This window comes from Staurois parvus, unplaced genomic scaffold, assembly GCF_062004578.1.
Source record: "Staurois parvus isolate SC_StPar_1 unplaced genomic scaffold, SC_StPar_1.0 ptg000362l, whole genome shotgun sequence".
In the NCBI taxonomy this organism is placed as follows: Eukaryota; Metazoa; Chordata; class Amphibia; order Anura; family Ranidae; genus Staurois; species Staurois parvus.
Genome location: NW_028318158.1, coordinates 7,208,789 through 7,225,820, shown reverse-complemented (window position 1 = coordinate 7,225,820; position 17,032 = coordinate 7,208,789). Strand labels below are relative to the sequence as shown.

The following is a 17,032-nucleotide window of genomic DNA, read 5'->3' as shown; positions in this document are numbered from 1 at the left end:
CATGTGTTTCCTTGCAGGTAACCATGGTTAACCAAGGAAGAACAATAATTTTAGGCACCACCCTCCTTTTAAAGCTTCCAGTCTTATTCTAACTCAATCAGCATGACAGAGTGATCTCCAGCCTTGTCCTCGTCAACACTGACACCTGTGTTAACGAGAGAATCACTAACATGATGTCAGCTGGTCCTTCTGAGGCAGGGCTGAAATGCAGTGGAAGTGTTTTTTTTTGGGGGGGAATTAAGTTAATTTTCATGGGACTTTGCAATTAATTGCAATTCATCTGATCATTCTTCATAACATTCTGGAGTATATGCAAATTGCCATCATAAAAACTGAGGCAGCAGACTTAATATTTGTGTCCTTCTCAAAATCTTTGACTAGGGCTGTGTCTGAAAGCACACTGTAATCTTGTAATAGTGTGCACTAAAATCGGAGTACGCAATTTCAGTACAAGAGAAGAGCCTCTACAACTGTGCAAGACTGAGAGGAGGACTGGAGTTCAGGCTTTTTATAAGTTGTGAAGTTTCTTTGTATGTTGTATTGTAGATGTTATGTTTCCAGACCTGCTTGAATCCATCGTCCTGAACACACAAGACTTTTATTACCCTGTCTTTGTATTGCAGTATCTGAGCAGTAATCGATGTGGAGGATATGTGGATATTTCAGTTGTAGCTGCTGATCTGCAGAAGACATTCAGGTATCATTGACTTTACATAGTTTTATATGCATGTGTCTCTTTACCAAATAGCAGCTGATACAGACTTCTTTATTGCTGGTTTATATCAATAGATTCCGTCACCCTTGGTACAGTTTTATTAACACCGTTTAATTCAAAACCAATAAAATAAAACCTGCATAGGACGTGTAATCTTTTGTTTCTGAATAGAGTAAGGAATCCATAAAGATAAAAGCAAAATCCCCTTTTTTTTTTATTTTGGATAGAGTAGAGGAAGATTAAAACCACTGTCAGTTTTCTGCTGTCTGTGTCTCATTAGATTTCCATTCAATCACATCCTCTAGACTCAAAAGGAAGTGAGAAGATATCTTTCTAATGTGAGGGAAATCCCTTCTTTTTTCTTTTCTTTTTTTTTAAGTCCACGGAGGTGCGAAAAACAAAAACCCGTAAGTGAACAAAAAACGTGCTAGTGCAACACACAAACACTAAAAAGTGCACTTGGGTGCAGATTAGGACAGTTAGAGAGAGAGAAAATCTCCCTAATGGGGACACAGACTGCACTAAAAAAATGCTGACTGTTCAAACCCCTCACAGCTTCATCTAGATCTAAAAAAGATGTTTTGACTTTAGTTATAATTAAAAACCTCTGCCAGGTTATTTCTTACTGTTTCCCATTGGGGAGTTTTTCCTTACACATTCAGTCCCAGAAGTGCAACAAAAAGTGATAAGTGAAGGTAAATGATATCTTTAATCATATCTATATTAAACAGACTCATGTTACTGCATGCAGAGTTATGATATAACAGTAAAAATAAATAAACCATTAAAGTGACGCCGTCCTATCTTCCACCTTGTTATTCCCTAGTGTTTAATTTTTTTCTGGTTAAAAAAAAAATTAATGTGGGATGTTTGTGTATCAAATTATATTAAGGGCAGCTGCCCCTTTAAGTGTAAACAGCTGCATTAATATGAGACCGCTCTGTTTGCATGAGCTGACATGCGTTCCAATTACTGGGAGTCTAAGACCAGATGTGACGTCACACGGGAATTGGAAATGACAGCAACATGCACTTCAATGCGTTTCATTAAAATAGTCCCTGAATTTCCTGAAGCCGCCATTTTTGTTTACCGTTCTTGCAGAAAGTGAAAGAAAATCCCAAATTTTGGGTTTTCCCTAGAACAGTAATAGAGGGGAAATTTTACATTTGGGACACTAGATCTGGTGACAATCAGGGATTCCCTGCCTTTAGAGAAATTTGTTTCTCATTTGGCATGGAACAGGAGATGAAGCAAAATCTCCCCAGTTGGACACATGGCAGCAAAAAAATAGAGAGGTAATAACCCTCCCTTATACTATTCAAAATGAAAACGTTTTGCCTTCAGTTCTACATTCATTAGTTAAACAAGCATTTTTTTGCTATTACTTTCAAGTACTGCTTTTCGAATTCCTGCTTAAGGGAGGGCACTGGTGACATAGCCCTGGCCTCACAGCTACATCCTGGGGAGGCTGCATTGTTGTCTTGGAAAATGTTATCTGTAAACAGAGATTTTGTGAAATCTTACAAGATTTCTTATGAAGAGGCATTCCCCCCCCCCCCCCCCGATAATGTACAGTTACATGTTCCAGGAAGCAGACCCAGAGTTCTGGAAAGTAAAGGGAGATGGATCCATCTGCCTTCAATGAAACTTATAGTATGTAAACCTCCTGCGCTACTAAGCCTATACTAAGAAGATCTAATAAAGCTGCCAACATCCAATCATATACCTAATGATAGATCAAATTGTAAAAAAGAGAAATGATTTGGCGCTACTACCTGTGAACAATACCCTAAACGTGAAAAAAATATATAATCATAAACGCATGTTAATATCCATAATGTGACATGTTGACTCACTGAATATGATGCATAAAGCAAGTGATAATATGGTGCACGTGATGAATGCCAAATCAATATGAGTGAACAAATAAACACGCATAAACTGATCAATAAAAACAATGCACTCACATATTCCTCCTTCTTGTGAAAAGCATAAACAGAAATCTCCCTCACAATGGGTGTAGCTGAATGGGTGCACAAAGATGGCGTCCGACCAGAAGTACGTCACCTCGTGCCTACGCGTTACGTCACGTGGGTCTCGTGACTTCCTCTGAGCCCAGTTTATGTTTATGCTTTTCACAAGGAGGAATATGTGAGTGTACATTTTGTTGTTACCTATACAAGATAATAAAAGCAGTGTTACACTATTGGAGCTTCTGCTTATATTCTATGCGAGTTACTGGCCATACTTATGGTACTACGGGGAAGAGGTCTGCCATTACATATACCTGTCTGAAAGAGGGATGCCACCCAGGAGAAAGTGACGCAGTTATGGAGGAGCTCTATACATGAAGGATCCATTTCTAGAGATCCCAAAAGCATTGTGACCCTGTGTGGGTCAACGTGGGGAGGTGAGCATGCATTTTTACTATCAGTTGATGCCCTCTTGTCGCTTTCTGCACGTATCACTCAAGTCCACGAGAATTTACATTTTATGTGGATTACACCCATTTTGGACATTTTGTGTTATATTAGAGTGTTTCATATTTTTTCTTGCACGGGATGAGATTTATTCATTGCACTATATGCATGCAGATATATTTGTTTGACATTTGTGTTTTTCATCATCATATTGTGCACTTGCACGGCATGTGTTGGTTTTTTTTCACATATTGGTTTAATTGTTTGGTTCATTTAATATTTTATATATGTGATATATGTTTATGCATTCATTTATGACACTTTATGTGCGGTTACACTATTCTGCTTGATTTATAGCACCTATTGTCCTAATAGGATCATTGGCCAACTCAGGATCACGTGTATATTGGACATTCAGTCCAGATTAGTGGGAGTGTTGTTTAGCTCGGTGCTGTTTATGCACATACACTGTGTTTGGGCATTGTTTTTATTTATCAGTTTATGCATGTTTATTTGTCCACTCATATTGATTTGGCATTTATCATGTGCACCATATTATCACTTGCTTTATGCATTATATTCAGTGAGTCAACATGCCACATTATGGATATTAACATGCTTTTATTATTATATATTTTTTCACGTTTAGGGTATTGTTCACAGGTAGTAGCGTCACATCATTTCTCTTTTTTCTTCAATGAAACTTGCCACTGTGAGAGGAAAAGAACAATAAGTTATGCAAAAAATTTTAAGTTTTGCTTTGGATCATTATGCCACCCCAGTCTTTCACCCTAATACCAGTAATATGCTCTTCTGGAGTACTGTTTGCAGAGTCTTGTGTATGTGTAGTGATGTTAAAACTTGTTCATGACACATGGCTGTGTTTATATGTTTAGTGCCGAGTATGGAAGAAGAAAGCGGAATGCCTTCAGAATCCAGGTAGAGAAAGGTGAGCCTTTATGTCTAATAGGAGTAAAACATTATTCTGCCCTTTTCGTGTGTTTTATGTTTGTATCTTTTTAATACTTGTGTATTAATGTCACCAATTTATGCTTGCTTTTAGTGTTCAAAGTTATCTGTGAGGAAAATGAGGATGTTGAGGCCTTGGAAGATACACATTTGGCAAAACGGGCAAAGATAGGAGCTGATGGGTAAGCTCCATTCTTTACAATAGAACCACTTATTTCCCTTTTCACAGGAGGTCATAAATATATATTTTAGTTAAAAATAAAACAAAAAAGTTTATCTAACGCTAAAACGTCTTTTTAGGTTTCATGTGGAATACAAAGTTTAAAGATGATGTTCAGTCTCCTATTTTTGTCTTTCCTGGTTCCTCATTTCACTTCCGTCAACAGGAGTTAGGAAAATATCAAAATGCCTTGATGAGTGGGTGTCAATCTGGAGGAGTGGGCTTTCCTAAACAGACTGCTATTGCAGACAGACTGCCCTAGGAGTCTCTATAACTGAAAGAATTCAATTCCAGTTAATGAAAGGGGTGGGCTAGGGACAGTCAGGCTGGAAAGGAAAGTGCTAGATGAAGTTGTACATCCTCCAGCCGGGAAAATATTTGACTTTGAGTTGTAATTTTAGTCCAGCCAGTCATGAGATCTATACTTTAGATGGTACAGCCTTTGTATTGATCTGGGTTTTCTGCAGGGCCATCTTAATGCATGGGAACCAGGCGCATGGGGGCTCCATGATAATCTTAAATTAAATATGCGTACTTTGCTGGGGCATTCATAGGCTTTTTACCAAACTGTTCCAGGATGGCCATGTCCCGGACTCTGGGCCATGAGGACAGCAGCTTACATCACAAGAGATGGACAGAAGAGCAAGGCCAGTGGGGATGGGAACAGTACACATCTCGCCCACACAAGCAGTGTCAGTAAAATGCTCCACCTCGGGGGGGGGGGGGATTCTTTCTGAACCAATGCAGGAAACTGCCCGGGGTGGGTAGACGGGGGAGATTTAATTCTGGATTGTTTGTTTAGCCCAATGGCAGCCTGCCATAACAGGTAATATCTGTGCCAGCAGCTTCCCTGCACAGCTCTGCTTCAGGAAACCATTTCTGTATTGTAGATTACTGCCCCATATACTGACCTGACCCACCCACACTGTGCCATACTGCCCCCAGTACTGTGCCCTCCTTAGAGTTGATTCACACATGTGCGGTGCGGATTGAAGCTCAGGTATCACAGATAATTGATACAGAAGTTGTTCACCGGTTCATGTCAGGTTCAGGACAGGATAAGCTCAGGATCTTATCCTGTTCACACATATGCGGTTTAGAAACGGTTCCCATAGAAGTCAATAGCGTGTAATCAGCACCTGAACCGGACCGCACTGCTCAGAAATCGTACAGGACTCTTTTTAAAACCGCTCTGAATCTGCACCGCCAGTGCACCGGACATCTGTGAACAGGCACCATAGAAAGCAATGTTTTTTCACATGTCATGCGGATTGGCTGTGGTTAAAACTGTATTCAATCTGCATATATGTGAACCGGCACTTATCCTCCCACACTGTGCCCTTCTGACTGACCCACACTGTGCCCTACTGTCCCTATACTATGCCCTCCTGACCCACCCACACTGTTCCGTACTGCTTCCCGTATATCCGTGATTCCCCTGTACCTTGCCATGCTGTTCTCCCCTCCCCACCCCCATGATTCTTTTACAATGGCCCTGGTTTCCTGTACTGCAGTTAAGCTCCTTAGCCTAGTCACCTTCCCAACTTTGGACTTTGACTGGTAAATGAAGGAGTACCATTGCACTCATATCTTTCCTCCTTCCTCAAAGTGTATTCCTTGTTTGCAAACAGCAGAGCCCATGGATAGATGAAGGCAGTAAGAGAGCAGCTTTGCGATCCAACCCCCAGCCACTTTGTTGTTCTGTTGTGCACAGATTGTACCAGTATAGTCGTTAGATCATTTGTATTAAAGTGTTCGTAAACCCACTTGTTATACTCACTGTGGAACCTAAGGGGTTAATTATCTGCACTGTGTAAAAAGGTCATTTGATCCTGTCTTCTCTGCCCCTCCTCTAATCAAATGTCCATGTTTTATCTTCTAATAAGACAGACTGAACCCATAGCTACATGCTCAGTTTAGTGTGTATTGCTGGAGAGGTTTTTTTATTTCTTGGGAAAGTGCATGTGATCAGCAGAAGGCTAATCAGTACTGTCCAGACGGAGGTTAAGGGTTTTGCGTCCTCCTAGAGCAGAAAGAAAACTCCTCCTACAAGTTTTAACCAGTAGTCAGCTGAAGTCACAAGACTGCTCTAACTGCTGATGAGAAAAGGTATTTAGCAGTTTATATTTATGAAAATAATTGTATTTTAATTACTGTAGGAGACCAGATATAGTGAATGCAGGGCCCTGGGTTTAGTAACACTTTAAGTAAAAATGTGTGGTGATGAGAATAGTGGTTATCTGTGCCATATTCCAAATGCTAAGTGCCAATGCCTTTAACAGATCGGCATCAGAACACCAGTAAGTATGCATTACAATTTCATGTGAAAATGACATTGTAACACAAATAAACACAAAGGTCTCTGTGCTTTCAGTGTTTGAATTCTACACTACTGAGCTCCTCTCTATATGAGAGTAAGAAGCCTTCCAGAATATCAGTGGCAGGATGAGGTGTGGATGGAATGCAAATGATGTGGTCATAAAAGATGTAAATCAAGAGAACACTTTTTTGTGACATTAAAATTTTGTTCTTTTGAAAACATAGCTGTGCCATAAAAGAATATTTTATTCAGGGCAAAGAGACCGGTTCTATTGCTAACCCTACAACTGCTAAAATTGAAGCACTCAGAATCTGGTGCAGCTGTGCATGGTAGCCAATCGGCTTCTAACTTCAATTTAGCTTTGACAGTAAAACTTGGAAGCTGATTGGTTTCTATACAGAGTTGCACCAGATTTTGCACTCTCCAGTTTTAGTAAATCTCCCCCCCCCCTCTGTTGGAACTGTGGGTCTAGACTTTGTGTAAATTTGATATCGTTCAGAGTTAAAGGTAAACTAAACTCTGGTTTAAAAAAAAATTTTTTTTTCAAGTATGTGTTCTTAACTCAGAAATGTGCCCTCTACTACTCTCTGCCTTCTCCAAATTCCTTTTTGTTTTGTTGCTGTGAATGGAAAGAGTTCAAATGCAACCCTATACCCAGAAATATGGGGTATTTCCTGAGTAAGTGGGACATTGGTCATATTCTCCACTAAAGGCTCTAAAGTGAATGACATTAAGGCAGAGCTGACCAGCCCAACCAGGGTGGGCATCCTGTGTTTTTTTTTTTTTTTGTTTTTTTTTTTTATGAAGGCCCATTGCATTGGTCATTGGAGATAGTGGTGCTTAATCATTCTGATTATTCTTATTTTTTTTTCTTAATAATGCTGCCCCAGATATTCACATTTATTTCCTGCACTGTCTTTGGAATGGAATCCTTTACATAGTAACGCTGTTCCCAGTGTTCATCTACTAGTGTGTGTGCGTGCGTGCGTACAGGTTTGATTCATATGAGGAATATGAGGTGTTTTTTTTTTTTTTTTGTTTTTTTTTTTTTTTTTTTTTTTTTACAGAGATATGGAAAGATCATCTGATGACTCCACAGATACTGATGACTATACAGACCAGCTGGTAAGTGGAAGGGTGCAGAGATCATGTAGTAATATTACTGCAAAAGATGGGAGCAAAAGCTTTAAAATATTAGGGTCTTTTGATAGAGCACCCCTTCTCCACTTTGCCACTCTTCCCCTGCTGCTCCGTTTTCGGCAAGAGTGCTGAGAAAATTAGGGCATTTTTGAGCATGGGGAGCATGTGACCCTATTCCATTCCTCCCAAGAAACCGTTATCTTAGCAGCCAATTGACAGGTCTGAAGTCACACGGGGAGATAGTCATTAATGTGGATGTGAACCCTAACTGAATGATATTTAGATTGCTAAAGCCAATCATTTTTTTTTTTATTATTATTAATTCTTTTCACATTTTTTGTTTTGTTACATCTCATTGCTACTGATCTTTCTCAGTTGCTGCTGTAAGTTGTGGAAAAGTGACCGCATGTAGTCTCTGTTGAAAGCCTATGCGACATGCTTGAGCTGACAGAGCGTTGTCACCCCATAACAGGGAGTGCTTGAACATTGTTCTTTATGGCAGGTATTATTTTAATGAAAACTTTAAGTTAAAAAAAATATATATATATATATGTACCGTATTTTCCGGCGTATAAGACGACTTTTTACCCCTTGAAAATCTTCTCAAAAGTTGGGGGTCGTCTTATACGCCGGTAACGGCATGCTGACACATTTTAGGGGGGCGGCGCGGTGCCGCCGCCGCCCCCCCCCCCCCCTTCCAACAGAAGGGACACTAAGTACAGGGGTGGGCAGGGGGCTGCTGTCTCTTACCTGGCTCCGGTCCCACGACGATCCGGTCCAGGAAGCGCGGCTGCTCCTTCTTTCGGTTCATCCACTGGATGTTTGCGCGGCTGCTCGGCTCCGCCTCCTCACCAGTGATTGGCCGCCAGAACTGTAGCTCAGGAAAGGCACACAGGCGGCCAATCACCGGCGAGGAGGCGGAGCTGAGCGGCCCCGCGAAAATCGAGTGGAGATGCAGGTAAGTGTACCGTGCTTAGGTGCTGCTGCAACCACATATGCTGGCTGCAGCAGCACCATACTGGAACAGGGGTCAGCAAGTGTCAGTGGGAGGAATAGTGCCCCATCGTTGGTGTCACTGATACCAATGATGGGGCATTATTCCTCCCACTGACACCAACGATGGGGCACTTTTCCTCCCCCCCACTGACACCAACGATGGGGCACAATTCCCCCCCCCCACTGACACCAACGATGGGGCACAATTCCCCCCCCCCACTGACACCAACGATGGGGCACTATTCCTCCCCCCCCACTGACACCAACGATGGGGCACTATTCCACCCACCACTGACACCAATGATGGGGCACTATTCCACCCCCCCACTGACACCAATGATGGGATACTATTCCCCCCCCCCCACTGACACCAACGATGGGGCACAATTCCCCCCCCCCACTGACACCAACGATGGGGCACAATTCCCCCCCCCCACTGACACCAACGATGGGGCACAATTCCCCCCCCCCACTGACACCAACGATGGGGCACAATTCCCCCCCCCCACTGACACCAACGATGGGGCACAATTCCCCCCCCCCCACTGACACCAACGATTGGGCACTATTCCACCCCCCACTGACACCAATGATGGGATACTATTCCTCCCCCCCCCCCCACTGACACCAACGATGGGGCACAATTCCCCCCCCCCCCACTGACACCAATGATGGGGCACAATTCCCCCCCCCCCACTGACACCAACGATGGGGCACAATTCCCCCCCCCCCACTGACACCAACGATGGGGCACAATTCCCCCCCCCCACTGACACCAACGATGGGGCACAATTCCCCCCCCCCACTGACACCAACGATTGGGCACTATTCCTCCCCCCCCCCACTGACACCAATGATGGGGCACTATTCCACCCACCACTGACACCAATGATGGGGCACTATTCCACCCCCCCCCCACTGACACCAACGATGGGGCACTATTTCCCCCCCCCCCCCCACTGACACCAATGATGGGATACTATTCCTCCCACTGACACCAAAGATGGGGCACTATTCCACTGACACCAATGATGGGGTGCTATTCCCCCCAATGATACTAATGATGGGGCACTATTCCTGCCACTGATACCAATTATGGGGCACTATTCCTCTCACTGATACCAATGATGGGGCACTATTCCTGCCACTGATACCAATGATGGGGCACTATTTCTCCCACTGATACCAATGATGGGGCACTATTCCTGCCACTGATACCAATGATGGGGCACTATTCCTCCCACTGATACCAATGATGGGACACTATTCCTTCCACTGATACCAATGATGGGACACTATTCCTTCCACTGATACCAATGATGGGACACTATTCCTTCCACTGACACCAATGATGGGACACTATTCCTTCCACTGACACCAATGATGGGGCACTATTCCTGCCACTGATACCAATGATGGGGTGCTATTCCTCCCACTGACACCAATGATGGGGCACAATTCTTCCCACTGGTGTGCACTGGAAGAGGGGTAGTCTTATACGGCGAGTATAGCCCAAACACTACATTTTAAACAGGAAAAGTAGGGGGTCAAAGTATACGCCCAGTCGTCTTATACGCCGGAAAATACGGTATATTGAAAATTATATTAGCATGTTAAAGCTTATATGAGATTTTAGTGATTTGGGTTGATATAAACTTTAACCTGGCATGAGATTCAACACAGAGCTGAGACTTCCACAGGTGAAGTGTTTCTGATTTGTAGGATGTAGGAGATTCCCATTATTTTAAAGTATTTTACTGCCTATCCTGCTTAAATGACATGGAATCTGATTGATGGTAATGTCCAGTACACCGTGTTCTTTCTGTTCAATAAATCGACTCACTTTCTGGCTGTACTTCCATATATCACCAGAAGAGGTTCTGCTTGCACAATGTTACACTGTCTAAACTACATATATTATGAAGTGTCGTAATAAACATCCATTGTTCTAGAACCAATGGTGGGAGCATCCCAGTATTTTTGCAGGTTTATACATTTCTTTTGCACCTTCATAAAGAGAATCTATGTGGATCTGAAACATTGATTTCTATGATGATAGAATAATCGTGAATCATATGTTTGCATTAAAACAGACTGGTGCACTGGCAACCCTACCAATACACATATTAAGTGCAATGTGCAAATTACTGTACCAATATAATAGTCTGATATGAGAAACTTCTAACGGCTTTTGAATACCTAAAGGCCAATTCTATATTTTGGACCATGTTAAACCTATATTTAGGCTCTATATACAAAGGGTTCCCTGAGCGGAATTTAACAAGTCTTCGTAACTTCTGGAGAGACTTCTCTGAATAAATAAAATATCAGAATAGTGATAAAATATTTATTATTTGCTAGTGTATTTTTTGTACTGTTTTTTTTTTTCCCCAGTCCTCAAATCACATGAACTCCTCTCTGCTGTCCTTGTACCGGAAAGGAAACCCTGACTCGGACACACCCTCCAAAAACGAGACTCCGGACACCAGCACACCAGCCCCTTCCATATCTTCTGCACAACCACATACAGCAGGGCACTCAAGAAACCCAGAAGCCGGATGGTTCATTGACAAAACTCCCAGCAAGACCAAGGGGAAGAACCTCTTCATAGACCTGTGTGATGATGGAGAGAAAGAGAAGGGAGCTGGCGATGAAGAGGTTAGTGTCCTTTCCTTAGTACTACTGCTGGGCCTCAGCCTTGTGCTGTTTTATGTATATCTTTTTATAGTAAAATGAGTTGAGTTATGTACCTGCTACTGCTGTAGGCCATTTTGGCCCCTGCAGATACCTTGCCAAAAACTCCCATAACTGGCATTTCCCTTTCCTGACCTGTTGCTAGGACATTGCCGTGATGCTTCAACTAATTCTCCAGCTGTTGATACTCCCCTCCACCATCGAAATGGCATACTTGGATCCACACTTTGTACATGCGCAGTGCACTATTTACTCTGTCCCCATGGTGCTGAGCTCAGAAGTATTGTGATGGATGAAATAGCACATGCATGCGGTTTTTGCAAAGATGAGCTAACCCTTTTAGCTCACCATACATGTGTCAATCTGACTTACAATGTTTTGTACAATCAATTTTAGATTTACCAAAACTGCTGTTTGTTTTATATGAGGACCTTCCTATACTATCCATTTAGGCTGGCCCTTGTTCTTCACAGTTCTTAGTAGATGTAAATGAGATTGTAGTCATTTCAATCTAGAAAGTTAGAAGACAGTGGGTCAGTATAACAGCTGATAAACTAGTGTTTTCAGAAGTAGGTGCTACAGTGGCATCCTTATGTTAGCCTAGTGACAGGTTTCCTTTAAAGATCAAAGCTTTGGCTGTTAGCCTACAGTTCTTGTTTTTTTTTATTCCCCACTTCCTGATTTGGTAAGACACTGGTGACTTAGCCAATGCCTCACAGATGTCAGTGGGAATTATACTCCTCTGTGGAAATTGAGTGTATCTGTGTTCCTTTGACTGACTTGCTGCTTGGTCAAAGACAGTTAGGGGGATGAGGGAATGGGGAATGGATCTTCGCTTGCTGTTCAGGTGTGCTGAAAGTTCCATTAACAACTGAGATTTTTTTTACTGGACATACAGGAAGCAACTTTTGACTAGTTCTTGATAACTCGGCTGAAATTGTACCTATGGGTAGCCCTATTGGCATCCTCCTGCCTGACAGTCTTTGATTTACATAAATCAAAGGCTCTGTATGGGTATTTTTTTAGCTTCAGTGTTGGCTGACAAAATACAATATCCGGCAGGAGAAATTCATCCAATAGGTGAACAGAATTTCCTTCTTGGAGAGTTGTCACAGAAATAAGTGTCCACAATTGGAGGATTTTCCCTCACGTTTTACCCTGGTAACTATACATTTTTGGATTTCCCATTACTTTTTCTCTAGATGACAATAGTCAATAGACCGAGTGGGCTAAATCTACCCAACTGGGACACAGCAAACAAAGAAAACCCAACTTTTAAAATATGGGCATATCTTTCCCTCTTCATTTTTTTGCAACTTTAAACATGTGGTTCTCTTGTATAGTTATACTTCCAATTTCCACTAATTTTGGAAAAAGACCATTGTTAGCCTTTTGATAGTGGTAACACACCATAAGGGTCCATGTACACTAGGCAGCTGAAAAAAATGCTAGAACCTGTGGCAGAAAAAGCAGCATAAACATTCATATAGTGGCTCGTATTGCACAAGAGTTTATACGTGTTTATGGGCATTTTGCTCTTTATAAGCTTTTTTTCCCAAAAATTTCTCCTCTGCTCATTTTGCACTATAATAATCAATGTACACATGAAAACACTGAATGGTCCTTAACCACTTGCCTACCGGGCACTTATACCCCCTTCGTGCCTAGGCCAATTTTCAGCTTTCAGCGCTGTCGCACTTTGACAGTCATCTAACACTGTACCCATATGAAATTTTTATCATTTTTTTTCACACACCAAGAGCTTTCTTTTGGTGGTATTTAATCGCCACTGGGTGTTTTATTTTTTGCACTATAAACAAAGAGCAAAAAAAAAAGTTTTTCTTTGTTTCTGTTATAAAATTTTGCAAACAGGTAATTTTTCTCCTTCACTAATGTGCGTTGATGAGGCAGCACTGATGGGCTCTGATAGGCAGCATTGATGGGCACTGATGAGATGGCAGGGATGGGCTGCACTGACGAGGTGGCACTGGTGGGCATTGATGAGGAGGCATTGATAGATGGCACTGATGAGCACAGCTGCTGGGTGACACTGGTGGGAGGCACTGGCGGGTGACACTTCTGGTCAGCACTGTAGTGTCAATCTGCTTTGTGACAGCTGCCGGTTATCGGCTGTACTTTCCTCACGATGTGACAGCGTGAGTAAAGTGCTTCTGATAACCGGCAACTGTATTTACTCCATGATCTGCTGTGTTATTGAACACAGCTGTTCATGTGGTAAAAAGCCGCTGTGATTGCCTTTCACCTCATCACGTTATCAGCGGTATCCTTAGGACACAGCGATCACGGAGATTGCCGGGTGCGCGCCCGTGGGGATGCGTGGGAGGGTGTCATATGACGCCCTCCCAGAACTGGGTAGCCGTGCTGTAGCTATCATTCGGCTATAGTGCGGTTACCAAGTGGTTAATGCCACATTTATGCACGTTAATGACCGCCAAGCATGTTTCTGCCCAAAAGCTTCTCTCAAAAACACGATTCTGATGTTTTTTTTTTCTGCCTGAAAATGCTCCTCTGCAAATATGCTTGTAAGTGTGCATAAAGGCTAACCCAAAGCTTCTTCTACAGGCAGAAGAAAAAAACGACAAAAGCCTGTATAAGCAGCATTTTTTTATACCCAGTGTGCATAGGCCCTGCATTGTTTTCCTTTGTATTCATTTTAGAAATGTTCTGTGTCTTGTAGAAGTCTGTGGATGTCTCTCTTCTGGAGAGTGAAAAGAAGAAGCGCAAAGGAAAGAAATCCCAAAAGGTGAAGTCGGTGTCTCAAGATGTGGATGAGGAGATAAAGTCTGCTATTATGAAGGCTAAAGGTAAGAAATTAAAGCCAAGAAAATATCTTATCTACATTCGTACAGTTCCTAGTAAATTGCCACTTGGTTTGATATATTTCACCTATGGCTGCCTATACTGATAAGGTAATGATTAATTTTATTTTTTCCTTTTGACCCCAGGTAAAGGAAAGGTTTTTGAGTTGCAGAGGTCATCTCTTCGATTTGCCGATGTAGGAGGAAACGACGAAACCTTGGCAGTATGTTTTTCATAACAACCAATACATTTTTTTCAGTTTTACAGCATGATTAGCATTACACAGTGACTGGTCACTTAGGTTTTCTGCACTTTGCATGATTCATTTTGCCATGTTAATTATGCCTCCATATCACCCATCTGTGAAATCCCTTAAACGTACCCAAGTTATGACTTCTTTTAGTTGGATAAAATGTTTTTTGTTTTGTTTTTTTTCTATGTGTCCCTCCTGGGTAGATTTCCCAGCTTGGACCAATGTAGATATGTATAAAATATCAATACCCAGAATTCCTGTTTAACATTTTTCCCCAGAGATGCCACAGAAAGTGACATCTACAGGCAGGGCGGATGATAAAGGGGCACACCTAGTTGCCCTATACGGGGCCTGGGCCCCCCATTATTTCAACAGGGGGGCCTGGGCAGCTGACAAGCAGAAGGAAGGGGAACATGGACAGGAGGGGCAGCGGGGGTGGCATTTAGTTTAATCGATCCCTTGTATTTCCCCCCCCCCGCCGCCGCCGCCCAGGTTCCCCTTCCTTCGCTGCCTGCTCTAAACCCTCCCACACAGTCCCTATAAATCCATGTAATCATTTTAAATGGTATAAGTCACACTGTGTGTTTACCTGTGTTTAGGCGCATTCAGTTCAGCTGCATTTAGAGAGCATAGAAATTCTGTGCCAGATGCAGATTAGATACGCTGAGTGTGCGTAAATATAATACATTTAAATGCAGGAAGATTTGGGAAGCAGAACGTGTTACACTTAGATAATTCCTTAAAGTGGCTCTAAAGGCTCAAAGTTTTTTACCTCCATGCATTGTATGCCCCCTCAATACTTACCTGAGCTCGATCTCGGGCCAGCGATGTGCACAGGAGATTTGACTTTCCCAGATCTCTCCCTCCTCATTGGCTGAGACACAGCAGCCGGAGCCATTGGCTCCTGGTGCTGTCAATCACAGCCTGTGAGGAGGGAACTGGGGCAGGGGACCTGAGAAAAAGAGGATTGGGGCTACTCTGTGCAAAACCACTGCACAGAGCAGGTAAGTATGACATGTTTGTTGTTAAAAAAAGAATTAGACTTTAAGGCAGGAGGCTAGCATAAATGTAACCTTAGACAGCTGTCATCAGAACACGTGTCCCTAAAGGAAGATTTCTACTCACTTTTTTTTTTGTGAAGTAAGGAAGGATTGTAAAATTTTGGATTTCACATAGCTTTCTGTCTCACTCGCAGTGCCACCAATACAAGAAGAGAGGGGGGATCAACCAAGTGTCTTGTGTGTGGCCTCCCCTCCTCAGCATGTCATAGCTGAACGGGTCTGAACCAAGAATGTAAATCTCTGTTCCTATGGATGTAATATTAATATTTACTAAAGTAAAAAAGGAAAACCATTTAAAAGTATTTTAATAGTCAATATAGTAAAATATATTCAAAATTATACATTCCTTTTAAAAGGAATGATATTTAAAATGATTACATGGTGCAAAAAAGTTAAAATATCTGTTTTCCATGCTGTGGTAAAGCAGCTAATGTGATACCCAAGACCTGGGAAAGGGCTTATCTCATATGTACGAAAACCTATAAAAAGCAGCTGTTCAGTCTGTAGCCCGTGGTGGACTGCAGACTGAACAGCTGCTTTTTACAGGTTTTAAGAAAATTTAATTTTTCATTATACCACCACACATGTATCATGTGAACAGGAGACATAGAAAACATTGCTTTCTGTGCACCCTGTTCACCCCTATACATGTGCAGTAATGGGCACAAAAAAGGCAGGTCACCTGACATGGTTTAAACAAGCCCTTAGAGACCTCAGAGCTGAGTAGCAGGAGAGACTAGATTACACAGACTCGGAGAAGGGGAAAACCTACCCCAGTTGGTTATAAAGACAGTAACCGCAAGCATGCAGGTAGCGCTAAGCTTTCGAATTTAAAGGACTGTCCTCCTCTGCAAACTGTTCTCATGGATGGAATGTGTATTAGATGTTTGCTCTGAAGAAAATGGATTAAAAAAACAATACTGTGTGCGTTTTAATATGAATGTTTACCTGAAATGATGTTGTCACTTTTGCAGGAGGTTTGCAAACTCCTAATTCACATGCGTCACCCTGAGGTGTACCAGCATCTGGGCGTTGTCCCACCTCGTGGCTTCCTGTTACATGGACCTCCTGGGTGTGGGAAGACTTTATTGGCTCAGGCCATCGCTGGAGTAAGTCTCTCTTGTCTGCTTTTAATTTTTATCTAATATATTCTTGGAACTGCTTTCAAGGAACAGAACTAAATTCCAGTTCATTTAAAAAAAAAAAAAGACTTGTTTGAAGAAAATAAAATGTATCTTCACTGTCCACTGCAGCAAATCTGGTTATATCTCTACTGCAGGTAAAATATAAAGAGCTGGTATGTGGCAGGTTAGTATTGGCACTGCCTTTTTTATGCACCTTTTTGTTTCTGAAAATAAGACCTCTGTATGATAAAGTTTTTTGTTTTGAAGTCAATGTTTCTTTTATATAAAATTAATTTTAAA

At 42.1% G+C, this 17,032-nt stretch overlaps 1 protein-coding gene across 2 annotated transcripts in view; it reads left to right on the top strand.

Annotated features, from left to right (window-relative positions):
- NVL (nuclear VCP like) overlaps positions 1 to 17,032 on the top strand; it is an 81,048-nt gene that overhangs the window by 5,964 nt on the left and 58,052 nt on the right. The window contains exons 2-9 of one of the 2 annotated variants that reach the window (XM_089685068.1): positions 624 to 697; positions 4,032 to 4,084; positions 4,199 to 4,286; positions 7,712 to 7,769; positions 11,175 to 11,438; positions 14,173 to 14,299; positions 14,441 to 14,517; positions 16,583 to 16,717. In XM_089685068.1, coding sequence (XP_089541194.1) covers positions 624 to 697; positions 4,032 to 4,084; positions 4,199 to 4,286; positions 7,712 to 7,769; positions 11,175 to 11,438; positions 14,173 to 14,299; positions 14,441 to 14,517; positions 16,583 to 16,717 — 876 coding nt within the window. Of the gene's footprint in view, positions 1 to 623; positions 698 to 4,031; positions 4,085 to 4,198; positions 4,287 to 7,711; positions 7,770 to 11,174; positions 11,439 to 14,172; positions 14,300 to 14,440; positions 14,518 to 16,582; positions 16,718 to 17,032 lie in introns of those variants that run through there. The other variant, XM_089685069.1, reaches the window with a different exon arrangement.